Below are 18003 nucleotides of genomic sequence, written 5' to 3' on the forward strand. Positions count from 1 at the left end.
TAACCATGCCTCAGGATGGGGAGCCTCCTGAGGGACCTCCTGAATCACAGGAGACACTGTTCCTCCAATACCAACAGGAACAAGAAGGCACATCATGGAAATCCAATTACAGTGAAAAGGTAAGATTGTTTTACTCCTTTTTCCTTTTTTTTGAGACTGAGTCTCACTCTGTTGCCCAGGCTGGAGTGCAGTGGCACAACCTTGGGCCACTGCAACCTCTGCCTCCTGGGTTCAAGTAATTCTCCTGCCTTAGCCCCCCGAGTAGCTGGGATTACAGGGGCCCGCCACCATGACTGGCTAATTTTTGTCTTTTTAGTAGAGATGGGGTTCCACCATGTTGGCCAGGCTGGTCTCGAACTCCTGACCTCAGGTGATCCACCTGCCTTGGCCTCCCAAAGTGCTGTTTTACTTTTTGCATCTTAATTTGCCTAAAGTATCTGGGGAACATTCTTAAAAATGGAATAAGTAAGTTTTAAAAGCCTCGCCAGAGGAGAAACTGGATGCCACTCTCAACTGGGCAATCAAAACTACTACCATCAATGAGGGGACGAGGGACACTGCCCGTCTCTGGATGTGATACCCGAGAAGGACACAACGTCACCTACAGTTGTCCCTTGGTATCTGTGGGGGCTGGTTCCAGGACCCCCTTGGATACCAAAATCTGCAGATGCTTAAGTTCCTTATATAAAATGGCATCGTTTTGCATAGAATGCATATAATCCTCCCATACACTTTAAACCACCTATAGATTGCTTATACTATCTAATACAAAAGAAATGCTATGTAAATAGCTGTTCTGTCATATCTTTATTTGTATTTGTTGTTACTTTTTTTCTTTTCCTGAATATTTCTGAGCTGCGGTTGGTGGAATCGGAGGATACAGAACCCATGGACATGGACAGCCAACTATATTTAGAAGTCTGCTCGGAGATGTGCAATGTTAACGTAATCATGAGAAAACATCAGACAAACCCCAAATGAGGAACATTTTATCTTTAAAAAGCAGGGGGTACATGAATTATTATTATTATTTTTTGAGATGGAATTTCACTCTTGTCACCCAGACTGGAGTGCAATGGCACGGTCTCGGCTCACTGCAACCTCTGCCTCCCAGGTTTAAGTGATTCTCCTGCCTCAGCCTCCCAAGTAGCTGAGATTACAGATGTCCACTGCCACACCCAGTTAATTTCTGTATTTTTAGTAGAGACGGGATTTCACCATGTTTGCCAGGCTGGTCTTGAACTCCTGACCTCAGATGATTTGCCCGCCTCAGCCTCCCAAAGTGCTGGGATTACTGGTGTGAGCCACTGCACCCAGCCTACATTAATTATTTTAAAATGCCAATGTAATGAAAGACAAAGTAAGGTTGCAAAATGGTTCCAGATTAAAGAAGATTAAAGAGACATGATGACTAGATGCAATATATGATCTTGGACTGGATTCTGGACTGCAGCGGGGAAAAATACCCTAAAGGACATGTTTGAATTAGTTGACAAAATGGAAATTCAGAAGAGTACCTAAAAGTATTATACCAATGCTAAATTTAGTGAAGTTGATCAGTGTATTATAACCATGCAAGACAAGGTTCATTCTTAGAAAATGCACAGAGGGGCCAGGTGCGGTGTGGCTCACGCCTGTAATCCCAGCACTTTGGAAGGCTGAGGAGGGCGGATCACCTGAGGTCGGGAGTTCGAAACCAGCCTGACCAACATGGAGAAACCCCATCTCTACTAAAAATACAAAAATTAGGCGGGTGTGGTGGCATGCACCTGTAGTCCCAGCTACTCGGGAGGCTGAGGCAGGAGAATCACTTGAACCTGGGAGGTGGAGGTTGCGGTGAGCCGAGACCACGCCACTGCACTCCAGCCTGGGCAACAAGAGTGAAACTCCATCTCAAAAAAAAAAAAAAGACAATGCACAGAGGGACCGGGCGTGGTGGCTCATGCCTATAATTTCAACACTTTGGGAGGCTGAGGTGGGCAGATCACCTGAGGTCAGGAGTTCAAGACCATTGTGGCCAACATGGCAAAACCCCGTCTCTACTAAAAATACAAAAAAAAAAAAAATTGCCAGGCATGGTGGCGGGAGCCTGTAATCCCAGCTACTTGGGAGGCTGAGGCAGAAGAATTGCTTGAACCCAGAAGGCGGAGGTTGCGGTGAGCTGAGATCGCTCCACTGCACTCCAGCCTGGGCGACAGAGCAAGACTCCGTCTCAAAAATAAATAAATAAATAAATAAATAAATAAATAAATAAAAAGAAAATGCACAGAGGTACTTACTGGTGCAGGGACACAAGGTATGCAACTTACTCTCCAGTGACTGAAAAACGTGTGTGTAGAGAGACAGCGAGAAGTATACAACAACATAAAAGTCAACAACAGGTGAATATGGGCATATGTGGGGAATCTTTGTATGATTCTCGTAACTTTCTGGAAGTTTGAAATTATTCTCAAATAAAAAGTAAAAAAAAAAAAAAAAAGACCAAAACCACACAACAAGAACCCTATGCATGTACGTGTAACTCAACAATGCTGGACTGAAGGAGAGAAAGTCTCTACAGGAAGAAGACCCCTGAGGGAAGGTAATTAAGTGTGACCCCAGAGCCCACACCCACCTGGAGCTGCGTGGCGTAGTGCCCCAGCTTGATCTTCAGTAAAAACCCATCTTCCCCCACCTGGTGCTCTGCCTTCTTCTGCAGCTCCTGCACCAGGCCCTCCAGGAGCTGGGTGGCCTTAATGTTCTCCTGTGGATTATCAAGATCTATTGAGTCCCTAGGGGAAAAAAATTACATAATCTGTATACATACACGCACATGAGCCTGTATAAATGCAGCCGCAACACATCCTACTTTTTCTTCAACTAAAGTGATGTTTTTAATCCTCACTGCAAATTTTAAGAAACAGCCCAACAGAAATGGACTCAATGCCTACGTTAATCTATTTGTAATTTACTAAATAGTTGGATTATACAGATTTCATTCTTTTTAAAAAAAAATTTTTTTAACAACATGCTGCCCTTCCTCCTTTCTCTCAATGATGTGCTTGGTGCTTATGCTATTTGCTCCGAGAAATGCAAGGAAAAGGAAAGGGTTCTGTGTACTCTGAAGGAAATAAGGACTTGGATAATTTCCTATTTATAGTTACCCCTCATGGGTGTAAAGGAGGCACAAGGCCAAGACTCTGCTACGTGTCCTTCCCAGACTCAAGGAGTTTGGTATCTGCGGGTTTCTTAGGTAGAGACAGGTGAAACAAGTTATTGCTATTTCTAAGAAGCCCTGGAAATGAGACATTCAGGCAGAGGGTGCCTACAAGAATTTATACGAGTCAGACATTCATATCACTAGATGCAGACCCAGGACCTGAAGGCAATGCCAACTTTTCCAGTAAACAAGGGAAACCACGCTACAGACTTTGCATTGATATCAAGCTACTGAACTGGTGACGGGGTCGGATGGTCTCCCTCCCTCCTTTCTTTCTTTCCTTCTTTCCTTTTTTCTTTCTTTCTTTCCTTCTTTCCTTTTTTCTTTCTTTCTTTCTACAACTTAGGCAACAATTGACACTGGGAAGTACCAAATTACTTAGTCACTGAAGAAACCAAACAGCTGTCGGACTGAAATAACATTCAATAACTGCTGACTGGGTCTGCAGCCAAACAAGATAGTGGTAGCTAAAAGGCTCTGCCATCCCTAAATCCCTGAAGATAGCAACTAATTTCAAAAAAGAGGCACCAACAGGTGTATCAAAACAGTGATACCGGCCAGGCGCTGTGGCTCACGCCTGTGATCCTAGCACTTTGGGAGGCCGAGGCGGGCGGATTACCTGAGCTCACGAGTTGGAGACCAGCCTAGGCAACACAGTGAAACTCCGTCTCTACTAAAATACAAAAGAAATTATCCGGGCGTGGCGGCTTGTGCCTGTAGTCCCAGCTACTTGGGAGGCTGAGGCAGGAGAGCTGCTTGAACCCAGGAGGTGGAGGTTGCAGTGAGCCAAGATCGCGCCACTGCACTCCAGCCTGGGCGACAGAGCAAGACTCTGTCTCTACAAAAACAAAACAAAACAAAACAAAAAAAGCAGTGACACCGTACTCCATCAAATAGTACACCCCAATCTGCGCCTTGAGAAGGCAGTTAAAGCAAGTCAGATTCTAAATATGTGTGCCCTGTGTATTAAATAGAATATGTGTTAAATGAAAGGCTGGAAGGAATGAGGGCAGCCCTGCACCTCTGTTTCAACTGGCAACAATGCCCTTGGTCTGGAAACCCACTCTTTTTCTTTGAAATGAAGTCTCACTCTGTCGCCCAGGCTGGGATGCAGTAGCACAATCTTAGCTCACTGCAACCTCCGCCTTCCGGGTTCAAGTGATTCTCCTGCCTCAGCCTCCCAAGTAGCTGGAATTACAGGCATGCACCACCACGCCTGGCTAATTTTTGTATTTTTAATAGAGGAGGGGTTTCACCACGTTGGCCAGGCTGGTCTCAAACTCCTGATCTCAAGTGATCCACCTGCCTCAGCCTCCCAAAGTGCTGGGATTACAGGCGTGAGCCACCGCGCCCGGCCAGGACCCCACTCTTGAGAGGATCCAGTCTCTGAGCAAAACTCACAGAAGTCAGGTATTGGTTCTTTACTTGAAACCTTAATTCTCTGTTAAAAAAAAAAAAAAAAAGACTTGCTTAGATGGCTTAAACATAAAGAACTGAAGATTTGGCCGAGCCCAGTGGCTCAAGCTTTTAATCCCAGCACTTTCGGAGGCCAAAATGGGCGGATCACAAGGTCAGGAGTTAGAGACCAGCCTGGCCAATATGATGAAACCTCCGTCTCTATTAAAAATACAAAAATTAGCTCAGTGTGGTGGCGGGCGCCTGTAGTCCCAGCTACTGGGGAAGCTGAGGCAGGAGAATTGCTTGAACCCGGGAGGCGGAGATTGCAGTGAGCCGAGATCACGCCACTGCAGCCTGGTGACAGAGTGAGACTCCATCTCAAAAAAAAAAAAAAAAAAGAATTGAAGATTCTTCATTAAAATCTTTATATTCTGAAGAAAACCAAAGCTAAAAAAATTTCAAGTTTTCCTTAATATCAACACAAGTCTTTTAATTCATTCAGTGAGAACACCAAATGAGAACTCTGCTAAGTGAAATCTGAAATTAACAGCAACTTCCTACTCATGTTTTTCTAAATCCTCCAAATCAGGAAAACAGGAGAGAAAAATGAAAAGGGAGTGGAAAGCACTAAACGAGGTACAGCTGACATTCTCATATTTAGCTCATTTTTTTCTCTCAATTACATGAAGCTGAGATTTTTTTAATTGACTAGAAAATTGCCTTTCTTTGGTGATCTTTAGCTTCTAAACAGAAATTTGCTACTAACACACATTGCGATTATTCTAAGGCAACATTACAGACAGGTATATGGCCCTTTGCAAATAGCAGCATCAAAGCTGGTTCTCTCAGGGACTGTCAAAGAGGACCCATGGCTAAGACGGTGAGGCTTGAAGTATCAAATGAATATGTCAGATCGACTGACAGACTGTAACCAACCAGCAAGCTCCCAGACCCTGAGCAGAGCGGTGTACATCCTGCTGCCTGGTGTGTAATAATGATACCAATTAAAAACCTGCGCTGTTAGTCGACTGCACTGTACTAATTCTAAAAGAAATTTAAAACAACTCTCCCCTCCCCCAAGTATGTAATCAGTAATCTGGAAAATAATGAAAAATTAAAATGCTTATCAAATCTACCACCAGAATGTAATTAGTGTTAACATTTGGGTATATTTTCATTTAGTTTTTTTTTTTTTTTAAAGGCAGTCTCACTCTGTTGCCCAGGCTGGAGTGCAGCAGTGCGATCTCGGCTCACTGCAACCTCTGCCTCCCGAGTTCAAGTGATTCTCGTGCTTTAGCCTCTGGAGTAGCTGGGATTACAGGCGCCCATCACCACGCCCAGCTAATATTTTGTATTTTCAGTAGAGATGGGATTTTGCCGTGTTGGCCAGGCTTGTCTCAGAACTCCTGGCCTCAAGTGATCTGCCTGCCTCGGCCTCCCAAAGTGCTGGTATTACAGGCATGAGCCACAACACTCACCCAATTTTCTTTTAGTCTTTATGTGTATATATAAAATACATATAAATTAAAAACACCAATGTCTCCACTGTTAAATTATTAATTTTAGTTTTTTGTTAGATGTAAACTTATTAAGAAATGTAAAATAATTTATATTTAATAAACTATAAGAAATAAATTATAATTAAATTATATGCATATTCACACCTATCTGCCCCATTAAACACTAAATTATTATTTTTTTTTTGACATAGGATCTTGCTATGTTGCCTAGGCTGGCCTCAAACTGCTGGGGTCAAGCAATCCTCCCATCTCAGCATCCTGGGTAGCTGGGATTATAGATGTGCACCACGACGTCCAGTGAAACACTGAATTATTTGGAGATGACGGCTTTAATTTTGTTCGTTTGTTTTGAGACAGGGTCTCACTCTGTTGCTTAGGCTGGAGTGCAGTGGTGTGATCATGAGTTACAGCAACCTCTGCCTCCCAGGCTCAAGTGATTCTCCCACCTCAGCCTCCCGAGTAGCTGGTACTACAGGTGCACATCACCATACCTGGCTAATTTTTGTATTTTGTACAGAGACAGGGTTTTGCTATGTTGCTCAGGCCTTCCTTGAACTCCTGGGCTCAAGCAATACACCCGCCTTGGCCTCCCAAAGTGTTGGGATTACAACACAATGTTGGGCTTTAATTTTTTTCATATAAATTCTACTACTTAGGACACTGCTAGGCATCCCATGGGCACTCGAAACATATTTGTTGGCTGCTCTTTCTTAGCAGTAATATTCTAATGCTTTTAGACAGTATTTACCATTAAAGGGAACAAATACTGTTTTAAAAATCCCAAGAGTTATTCCATCCCCTCAATCTAAGATGGGGTTAAATACCTTTCACCTATAAAAAGAAAAAAAATTTTAAATACCTTTTTATGGATCACATTTAAAAATGTTTAAAAATACAACTTTGAAAGTTGCCATCATGACATCTTTCTAACCAAACTCCAATATTCTTGTGTTTCACAAAATATGATGCAAACATCCTTGTTTACCTACCATGCTTGGCTTTCAATCCACTGGGATAAATAATGCCGCACCTCAATGGGAAAATGCTGGCCATACAACGCTTGCATCTGATGAAGGGCTTCTCCTTGGAGCTGCTGAGCTTGTATCCACACAGCCATGGTTTACAATCTGTTGAACAAATAATCAGTGCTTTGGGTGTTTTTTCTTTATTTTCCCCTTACACCCACCAGAGTAAATATTCACTTAGTTACCACGGTAAATGTTTTTATTTTATTATTTATTTTTATTTTTATTTTTTTGAGACAGAGTCTCGCTCTGCCACCCAAGCTGGAGTGCAGTGGCACAATCTTGGCTCACTACAACCTCCACCTCCCCGGTTCAAATGATTCTCCTGTCTCAGCCTCCTGAGTAGCTGGGATTACAGGCGCACACTAACATGCTCGGTTAATTTTTGTATTTTTAGTAGAGATGGGGCTTCACTGTGTTGGCCAGGCTGGTCTCGAACTCCTGACCTTAAGTGATCCTTCTACCTCAGCCTCCTAAAGTGCTGGGATTATAGGCATGAGCCACCACGTTCGGCCAAAGTAAATGTTTTTAGCCCTTTTGGTAGACTAAAGACAATACTCTTGAACTGAATTTTAACTTTAAAATGTTTTCAAAATGTAGACACTCAGCCTGGCCATGAAAAGATACACAGCTGTGTCTATGAAGCTCTGACTATGAAACGTACTAAGGTCTTATAAGCAAAAGTACAAAAGGAGTATTAGGGAAAGAATTGCTAACTTTGACATCGTAGACATATTCTTTACTTTTGTTCAAAATTGTCAGCCATGGTAAGCAGCATTTCAACAGTAATAAATAATTAGCAGAGAGCTTTTTTTTTTTTTCAGACAGAGTCTTGCTCTGTCGCCCAGGCTGGAGGGCAGTGGCATCATCTCGGCTCACTGCAACCTCTGCCTCCCAGGTTCAAGCAATTCTACTGCCTCAGCCTCCCAAGTAGCTGAGATTACAGGTGCCCACCACCGCACCCAGCTAATTTTTGTATTTTCAGTAAAGATGGGGTTTCACCATGTTGGCCAGGATGGTCTCAAACTCCTGACCTCAAGTGATCCATCTCAGCCTCCCAAAGGGCTGGGGTTACAGGTGTGAGCCACTGCGCCCAGCTGAGAGATTTTTTTTTAAAAATCACATGTTTTAGATTTGGTATTTTGACTTCAGAAATATAATAAACATACACCATTTTGAAAAAGCCCAGTAAAAGAAAAGTGAAAATATCTAAAGTGTTGATTGAACCCTATGCATTATCACTAGTTACCTAAGCAGCAATGCTTTGCACACAAAGAGCACAGATTTATCTGGAAAAATGCCCCAAGGTTCACCTCCTGAGTTACTCCTAAGGAATTTATGAAGCAATGTTCTGTTAAATTATAGCATTTACAAATCTTTCAGACACAAAAACAATACATTCCACCTAAGAGTTGGAAATATGAACCATTATACTCCAATAGCAGATAGTTTCTTTCTTTTTTTTTTTTTTTTTATTTGAGACAGAGTCTTGCTCTGTTGCCCAGGCTGGAGTGCCGTGACGCGATCTCGGCTCACTGCTAGCCCCGCCTCCCGGGTTCACGCCATTCTCCTGCCTCAGCCTCCCGAGTAGCTGGGACTACAGGCGCCCACCACCACACCCGGATAATATTTTGTATTTTTAGTAGAGACAGGGTTTCACCATGTTAGCCAGGATGGTCTCGATCTCCTGACCTCGTGATCCGCCCACCTCAGCCTCCCAAAGTGCTGGAATTATAGGCGTGAGCCACTGTGCCCAGCCGGTAGTTTCTTTTTCTTAACATGCTGTTGATTTTTTAAAAAACGGCTTTATAAAACTACCATGATGCCCCCTCAGACTCACCTGACAATTTTTAACTCATTTGGCAGATGCTCTTTGAGTTTAACCAGATTAGGGTAGAAACACTTGGGTAGACTGGGAAGGGACTCCAAGTAACCCTAAGGACTGAAAATGAATCTTGCTCTAACACTATTTTCCATAATGTAGAGTTTGGTATAAGGCAGGGTTATCTTGAATTCCATCCCACATGATTTGGCTACTGATTTGCACAATTCTTCTAAGAACTAGGTTACAGTTAGGGGCCGGTGACTTGGACTTGGATTTTGTTTACTACCAGAGACTGCACAAGTGTGTTAAGAAACAAAAATCTCTTCTGTTAGTTGTAGTTGTCTGATCACATAACACTGGGCTATTTATGGGACAAGTCAGTTAGCCAACAATGAGGTGTAGGGGAGTGCCAGTTATCTATTTTAGACTAGTGCAATGCTATAGAACACTTGAGAAGTGTATAATTTAGGGCTTTTAGGCATTAAGGCTGGGATCACTGTAAGACCCAATTTGACCCAAGACATCAAATTTCAGTGGCTGTGAGTTCACCAAAACACTTAGATAAAAGAGCTCTCTACAAAAGCAATTCCACTTTATCATCAAACACTGGAAGTCACTTAACTGCACAATATATTTTTTAATCAAATAAATCATATCGCAAGATTTTGGAGAACCAGAACAGATACCAAATCATGATTTTTGGATGAAGGATAAGGAATGGATGGCCAGGCACGGTGGCTCACGCTTGTAATCCCAGCACTTCGGGAGGCTGAGGTGGGCGGATCACCTGAGGTCAAGAGTTCGGGACCAGCCTGGCCAACATGGTGAAACCCTGTCTCTACTAAAAATACAAAACAATTAGCCAGGTGTGGTGGCATGCGTCTGTAATTCCAGCTACTTGGGAAGCTGAGGCAGGAGAATCACTTGAACCTGGGAGGCAGAGGTGGCAGTGAGCCGAGATTACATCACTGCACTCCAGCCTGGGCAACAGAGCCAGATTTTGTCTCAAGAAAAAAAATTATATAAGGGATGGATGAATGAAGGTGCTTAGGCACTTAAGTATATGGAAGAGTGATAAAAGAATGAAGAGAAGAATTCGGGTGTTAGTATTCCTAAGTAGTAAAGAATAAGAAGTAGGCCCTCACCATAGCTCTCAATGAATATGTGAGTGATACCAACAGATACAAAAATTCTCTTGCATCTGCATTCATTAGGTGAACTGACTCAAGAGACAAAAGAAGGAAAGCTATGAAAACTTTTATCTCCCCAGAGACTCCTTCCCAGTCCACTCAAATAAAATGGCATTCTGGTCACTCTCTATCCTCTTAATCTGCTTTATTTTTCTTATCATTTATCAATTCCTGATATTGATCATATATTTGCTTACTGACTTCCCACCAGGGTGAAATCACCATGAACACAATGACTTTGCCTTGTTCACCGTGCTTTCTCCTGGGTCTAGAATGGTACCTGGCACATAAGCATCATAATTTTTTTGTTGCATAAATAAATGTATACACACAATTTGACCGATTCTATCGGCTCTTTTCAAAGTTATAATTGAACAATATATCAGTATGAAATACCAAGGCATGAAAACGGAACAGATTTCCATTTAAATAATCAATTACAATTTTTTTTTTTTTGAGACGGAGTCTCACTCTGTCACCCAGACTGGAGTGCAGAGATCTCAGCTCACTGCAGCCTGGGCCTCCCGGGTTCAAGCAATCCTCCTGCCTCAGCCTCCCGAGTAGCTGGGACTACAGGCACACACTGCCACGCCCAGCTAAGTTTTGTATTTTTAGTAAAGATGGGGTTTCATCATGTTGGCCAGGATGGTCTTGGTCTCTTGACCTCGTGATCTGCCCTCCTCGGCCTCCCAAAGTGCTGGGATTACAGGCGTGAGCCACCATGCCCGGCCAGAAGCACATCTTATTCACAACTGTGTCCCCAGTGTCTAGTAGAGTGGCTTGCCCATGGAAAGTGGTCAAAAAATACTTGCGGAGCGAATAAATACACAAACAAATATTTAACATGCCCTGCTGGTCAAGCATATTTAGGAGTCTTTTACTGTTTTAGGAAAGAAATACTGTGGTGATATACCATGCATGTAGGGGTATTAAAAAATGTCACTCTATTTTGCCTTAAATTTTAGATTATTTCTTAGTTTTCATCAAAGAGTAGAATGCTGAGCTCTTAGAATTTGTAGAATATTTTTATGATTCTAGTTATGAACATGCCATAATAATTATTTTCTAAAATAGCATCCCATTTGAAGGATAACAGCTGGTAAATACCAAGTGGCAATCACCTTATTTTGATAAATACAATATAGTTTCACTACATGTAAGTGCTTTGATAGAGCTAGAGAGTAGATTCTGCTCACTGCTATTCAAAAGTGTAAAATAAAAGTACACTAACTAGTACAGAGTCATTTTTATTTTACTGTTAAACTGAAAATTATCTATATGTGAAATATGAGATGACTTACTGACATTATCATTATAAAATTCTAAATACCCAGTTTAGGAAAAAACCAACTGTTTTCCCAGTTATGTGAATAACACCTAGAAGCTATGTAGTGGTTTTTTTGAGACGGAGCCTCACTCTGTCGCCTAGGCTGGAGTGCAGTGGCATGATCTCGGCTCACTGCAGCCTCCACCTCCCGAGTTCAAGCGATTCTTCTGCCTCAGCCTCCTGAGTAGCTGGGACTACGGGCACTCACCACCATGCCTGGCTAATTTTTTTTAGTAGAGATGGGGTTTTACCACGTTGGCCAGGTTGGTCTTGAACTACTGACCTCAGGTGACCTGCCCGCCTCGGCCTCCCAAAGTGCTGGGATTACAGGCATGAGCCAGCGTGCCTGGCAGCTAAGTAGTATTTTTCTTCATACATGTCAGAACTCTTCACCCCATTATCAAGCTATGTCCACATGCCTGATATGAGTAGCATTCATCTAACCGGCATTCATTCTTCTAACTGGCATTCATCCAGCCATCGAACGCTACTCTGCATCCACAAAGACTGTACCTCTGTCCCCAGTACCCGCCCTCTTCTGCTTATTTACGGGCAGCTCCAATTTCAGTGCGTGATGCTCAGACAAGGGAAGTGGTTTGTTCTTTGGTAAATCATCACAGGGGATTCTCTAAAGACTGGGAAATGGATTCGCAATCTTATTTTTAGGCCAAAGATGAGAACTATTTGAGCTCGGTTGAGTTGCACTCTGTGTTCACAAGCATTTCAGAACAACCTAAGACAGCCCTGGATGCAGAAAACTGTACTTTCTGAAGGCATAAAGCACCTACTTCAACCTTATATGTCCGGATATACCCATGGGCTTGGAGAGCCAAATAAATCAGTCGGGCCCTCAGGCACTTACTAATAAAAGTTTCAAAGTCTAATAGCTCATAATGTTACAGGCTTACTGAAAACCATAAAAATGAATGTCCACTACACAAATAAGTGATATAAGTGAGTGGGATTTGGAATAATTTTGTCTCAGTCATAAATATCTTTTCTCAGATACTTTTCCTTTCTAAAAGTAAAATACAAACTATAACAAAGAAAAACATTACTGTCTCTGAGGACTTGTGGAACACTGTGACGAAGGTCTTGCCCTAGCTAAACTGCAGTGGAGAGTAGTGTCTGACATTAGAAGGCCCACTGTGTATCTGCCAACTCAGTGAATGAATTCTAGCGTGGGGTGGGAGTAGGGGGTTAATATGAATAATATTATGAATAATATGGATATAATATGAATAATATGAATCCAGTAGATTTGGTCTGCTGGATTCATGTGTATAATTTAAAGCATTTTGTAATTCTGATTCTCCATCCTACCCCCCCATCCCAGGGCCAAAGTCTCTAAACTGGGGTTAAACTTTTAGAGATGATGCTGAACTCACCTAAATATGGTTCTGCCAAGGACAGCCCGTTAAGCCTCTCTGTGCCTCAGTTTTCTTATTTGTACAATGGGAATAATAATACTTATGCCCCTTAGGGGGCTGCTGTAAGAATGAATTAGTTTTATGTACGTACCTAAAACAGTGTCTGGCTAAGAGCAGGTGCTCTGTAAGTACTCACTACTGTTCTTACTGTTACCTTAAACTTACAAAACCGGCTTCTTTCTCCCATCTCTAATTTTAACTCAATTTAATAAACTTTCCAAAAATCAATCCTCCACAAATAGCTCTTGCTATCCTTCTCCTTAACCAATATCCTCCAGTATAAACTTTTCCATCCATCCATCCATCCATCCATCCATCTGAGACAGGGTCTTACTCCATCACTCAGGCTGGAGTGCAGTGGTGTGATCATGGTTCACTGCAGCCTCAAACTCCTGGGCTTGAGGGATACTCCTACCTCAGCCACCCAAGTAGCTGGAACTGTGGGCACATGCCATCACACCTAGCTAATTAAAGAAAAAAACTTTTTTTTTTTTTGTAGAGACAAGGTCTTACTACGTTGCCCAGGCTGGTCTCAAACTCCTAACCTCAAGTGATCCTCCCAAGTCAGCATCCCCCAGAGTGCTGGGATTAGAGGCACGAGCCATTGTGCCTGGCCTTTTTTTTTTTTTTTTTTTTTTTAGGCAGAGTCTCGTTCTGTCACCCAGGCTGGAGTGCAGTGGCGTGACCTGGGCTCACTGCAACCTCCGCCTCCCGGGTTTAAGCAATTATCCGCCTCAGCCTCCCAAGTAGCTGGGATTACAGCTGCCCGCCACCACGCCCGGCTAATTTTGTACTTTTAGTAGAGACAGGGTTTCACCATCTTGGCCAGGCTGGTCTTGAACTCCTGACCTTGTGATCCACCCACCTCGGCCTCCCAAAGTGCTGGGATTACAGGCTGTGCCGGGCCCTTTTAAAAGATGGTTTTCCTATTTCTTAATCAATTTCACTGGCACAAGGACTTCTACAGACAGGAACTCTTGGGAGGTGGTGGAAAGGCACTGTGAAGTCTGTTCTCTTATCTTTGAATGAAAGAACGGAGAATTGTGAAGGGTGAGGGTGGTACAGTAACAGCAAGGCTTTGATTTTGCCCTATGCATACTAAACTCTTAAAAAAAAAAAAAAAAAAAGAAGAGGCCGGGTGCGGTGGCTCATGCCTGTAATCCCAGCACTCTGGGAGGCCGAGGCGGGTGGATCACGAGGTCAAGAGATCGAGACCATCCTGGCCAAAATGGTGAAAACTCGTCTCTACTAAAAATACAAAAATTAGCTGGGCGTGGTGCCATGCTCCTGTAGTCCCAGCTACTCAGGAGACTGAGGCAGAAGAATCGCTTGAACCCGGGAGGCAGAGGTTGCAGTGAGCCAAGATCATGCCACTGCACTCTAGGCTGGCGACAGAGCGAGACTCTGTCTCAAAAAAAAAAGGAGAAGAAAACTACCCATTCCATTCCTTCCAATATGTTGTTGAACAGAGAAGACTAAGCCAGCAGGGAGCCATGCCTTTACCTATTCCTTCCAAGGACATATCTGACTTTTAATAATTAAAGTACAAAAAACAACTAATGAAATTTATTATACTGCTTTATGAATTATTAGCAACAAATATTTCAATTCATCTAATAAATAAAAATAAACTTCAGAAATAGGATGAGAAATAAATAACATTTATCAGTGTTATTATTATCCCCCATCCAGATTCAAGAGCTAGCTAAGAACTTACTATATTACTTATAACAAGTGCTTTTATGAATCTACTCTTTATCCTAAATCCCTCAGACATAGGCACTATTATTATCCCCATGTTATAGATGAGGAAATTGAGGGTCATCAAGATTAAGCAGAATTGTAACGTGGTGAGACAGTTTTGGAAAACTATCTGGCAATTCTGCAAAAGGGTAAACACAGAATTACTACATTATCCAGTAGTTCCACTCCTGGGTATATGCCTAAGAGAAGTGAAAACATGTGTCCCCAGAAAGTGGGTACACAGGCCAGGTGCAGTGGCTCACGCCTGTAATCCCAGCACTTTGGGAGGCTGAGGCGGGTGGATCACCTGAGGTCAGGAGTTCAAGACCAGCCTGGCCAACATGGCGAAACCCCATCTCTACTAAAAATTTTTTTAAAAAAATGAGCCGGGCACGGTGGCGGGTGCCTGTAATCCTAGCTATTTGGGAGGCTGAGGCAGGGGAATTGCTTGAATCTGGGAGGCGGAGGTTGCAGTGAGCCGAGATCTGTGCCACTGCACTCCAGCCTGGATGACAGGGCAAGCACAGCAAGACTCTGTCTCAAAAACAAAACAAAACAAAAAACAGGTACACAAATGTTCACAGCTGCATTATTCATAATCACCTCATAATCGCCCCAAAGCGGAATCAACTCAAATGCCCACCAAAGGATAAACAGATAAATATGGATAGAAGTGGATAAATACAATGAATAAAATGGAATATTATGCAGATGTTAAAACGGAATGAAGTACTGACTCATGCTACAGTGTGGATGACCTTGAAATCATTACGTAAAGTGAAAGGCATGCAAGGGAACATACTGTAAATTCCATTTTTATGAAATATCCGGAATAGGCAAATCCATAGAGACAGAAAATAGATTGGTGGTTGCCAAGGGCTGAGGGGAGGGAGAAATGGAGAATGATTGCTAAAAGGTATGGGCTTTTTGAGGGGATGATGAAAATGTTCTGGAATTAGATAGTGGTGATAATTGTATAACTCTGAGAATATACTTCAAAGAGTGAATTTTATAGTGCGTGATTATATCTCAGTAAAGCTATTTTTAAAAAGAGAAAGAGGTGAAACACTTGCTCCAGGGTCGGTCCCATACTACTAAGGGGTACTATCTGGGCTGGACCTACCTGAGAACCTGCACCAGGCTGCACGCATGTTGAGGACTTAAGGTGGTTTGCCATTTTCTATGTACTTTTCTGCCTGTTTGTTATATTTCATAATTTAAAGAGAGCAAAGAATGAAAAATTAAAGTAAGAAAACTAATACTGAGGGGCTCTGATTTTGGCAAAGGCTAGGGCTGCGTGACAGATGAAAGAGATGACATATAAACATTGCTTCTGATCTGAAAAGTACAAGGCAAGGAGCCAGGGTTCAAAACTGTTAAACCTATCAGCTCCAGTGAATGACTAAGGATTCTGTACAGAATATAAAGAGCAAGTTCCGGCCAGGCGTGGTGGCTCATGCTTGTAATCCTAGTACTTTGTGAGGCAGAGGCGGGCAGATCACCTGAGGTTGGGAGTTCAAGACCAGCCTGACCAACATGGAGAAACTCTGTCTCTACTAAAAATACAAAAAATTAGCCAGGTGTGGTGGTGCATGCCTGTAATCCCAGCTACTTGGGATGCTGAGGCAGGAGAATCGCTTGAACCTGGGAGGTGGAGGTTGTGGTGAGCTGAGATCGCACCATTGCACTGCAGCATTGGCAACAAGAGTGAAACTCCGTCTCAAAAAAAAAAAAAAGAGCAAATTCCCTAGTTATATTTACTGCTTTACTGTTGATACCAACATTATTAAATATATTAAATGGTGGTGGTCACCTAGTACAAGGATTTTTTTTTTTTTTTGAGACACAGTCTCACTCTGTCATCCAGGCTGGAGTGCAGTGGCATGATCTCGGCTCACTGCAACCTCTGCCTCCCAGGTTCAAGAGATTCTCCTGCCTCAGCCTCCTGAGTAGCTGGAATTACAGGCATGTGCCACTGTGTCTGGTTAATTTTTGGATTTTTAGTAGAGGCAAGGTTTTACCATGTTGGCCAGGCTGGTCTTGAACTCCTGACCTCAAGTGATCCACCCACCTCGGCCTCCCAAAGTGTTGGGATTACAGGCGTGAGCCACCATGCCCAGCCTAGTATAGGGATTTTGAGGGATGGAAAAATATTCAATAGCAGCAATAAAGGATTAAGACTTCATTCATATTAAAATTGGACTAATATCAAGTAAGAAGGCTATCACATCTAGAAGTAGGTCAATACCAGAGCCATCTGCTCTTTAATTTTTTTTTTCTAAATACTACCTTACACGCAATCAGGAAGCCAATTCTCTTTTTAAAAAATCACATTATTAAACAGATGGGAAGAGAACAGAAAGAATAAAAGCATTTGGCTCACAAAGAAGCAAACAAGGAAAAATGTGCCCAGGCAACACAGAGATGATAATATTCTGGGAAGACAATCAGTCATTAATCTTTATGTCACAGCCAAATCATTGCATATTACAATGGGAAGAACAGAGAATGGAGGAGGGGAAAACGGTAAGGGAGGGAATAAAGGAGAAGGTAGAGAAAGGACCTACTTACTAAATATAAAAATCAAGTTTCAATCAGCAGGTTACTACATATTTAAAACTCTCATCTAAATATAGGATATAAAGTCTTGGCCAAAAATGCACAATCTCAAAAATAAAGAGTGTAGACTCAGACAAGGATCATCACAGCTACTAAAACCATTAGGTGACAGTTGTTGGGGAACAGCATTTAGTCTCAAAGTACTACTCACATATTACTTATTATTCACAAAGGGGAAAAGGTGTATTTCCGTGGATAAATCTGTCGGACAATGCCTTAACCGAGTGATCAAACATCCCCAATCATGGGATAAACTGACATTATGTGCCTCCAGATATGATTTGCTGAAAAGAATACACAAACTAAATCATGAAGAAACAATCAGACAAATCCAAATTGTGAGACTCTAATCAATGATCCCACCCCCCACCGAAAACAGGTGGAACTGTTCTAGGTTAAAGGAGACTGAAGAGACACAACCACCAAGAGCGTAATTCAAAAACAAAAACACGACTAGGTGCGGTGGCTCATACCTGTAATCCCAGCACTTTGGGAGGCCAAGCCCGGAGGATCACTCAAGGTCAAGCATTCGAGACAAGCCTGGCCAACATGGTGAAACCCTGTCTCTACTAAAAATACAAAAATTAGTTGGGCACGGTGGCACACACCTGTAGTTGCAGCTACTCGGAAGGCTGAGGCACAAGAATCTCTTGAACCCGGGAGGCAGAGGTTGTAGTGAGCTGAGATTGCGCCACTTGCACTCCAGGCTGGGCAACTGAGTGAGACT

At 42.6% G+C, this 18003-nt stretch overlaps 1 protein-coding gene across 7 annotated transcripts in view; it reads right to left on the reverse strand.

The window, feature by feature from the left end:
• STAT5B (signal transducer and activator of transcription 5B) overlaps window positions 1–18003 on the reverse strand; it is an 81820-nt gene that overhangs the window by 25517 nt on the left and 38300 nt on the right. For 6 of the 7 annotated variants that reach the window (XM_054457587.2, XM_054457590.2, XM_054457588.2 and 3 more), the window contains 2 exons: window positions 7107–7244; window positions 2615–2771 (listed from right to left, as the gene is read on the reverse strand). In XM_054457587.2, the coding sequence (XP_054313562.1) occupies window positions 2615–2771; window positions 7107–7234 (285 nt within the window). In that variant the 5' untranslated portion in view covers window positions 7235–7244. The remainder of the gene's footprint in view (window positions 1–2614; window positions 2772–7106; window positions 7245–18003) is intronic. The other variant, XM_054457592.2, reaches the window with a different exon arrangement.

The sequence above is a fragment of the Pongo pygmaeus genome, chromosome 19 (assembly GCF_028885625.2).
Source record: "Pongo pygmaeus isolate AG05252 chromosome 19, NHGRI_mPonPyg2-v2.0_pri, whole genome shotgun sequence".
Lineage (NCBI taxonomy): Eukaryota > Metazoa > Chordata > Mammalia > Primates > Hominidae > Pongo > Pongo pygmaeus.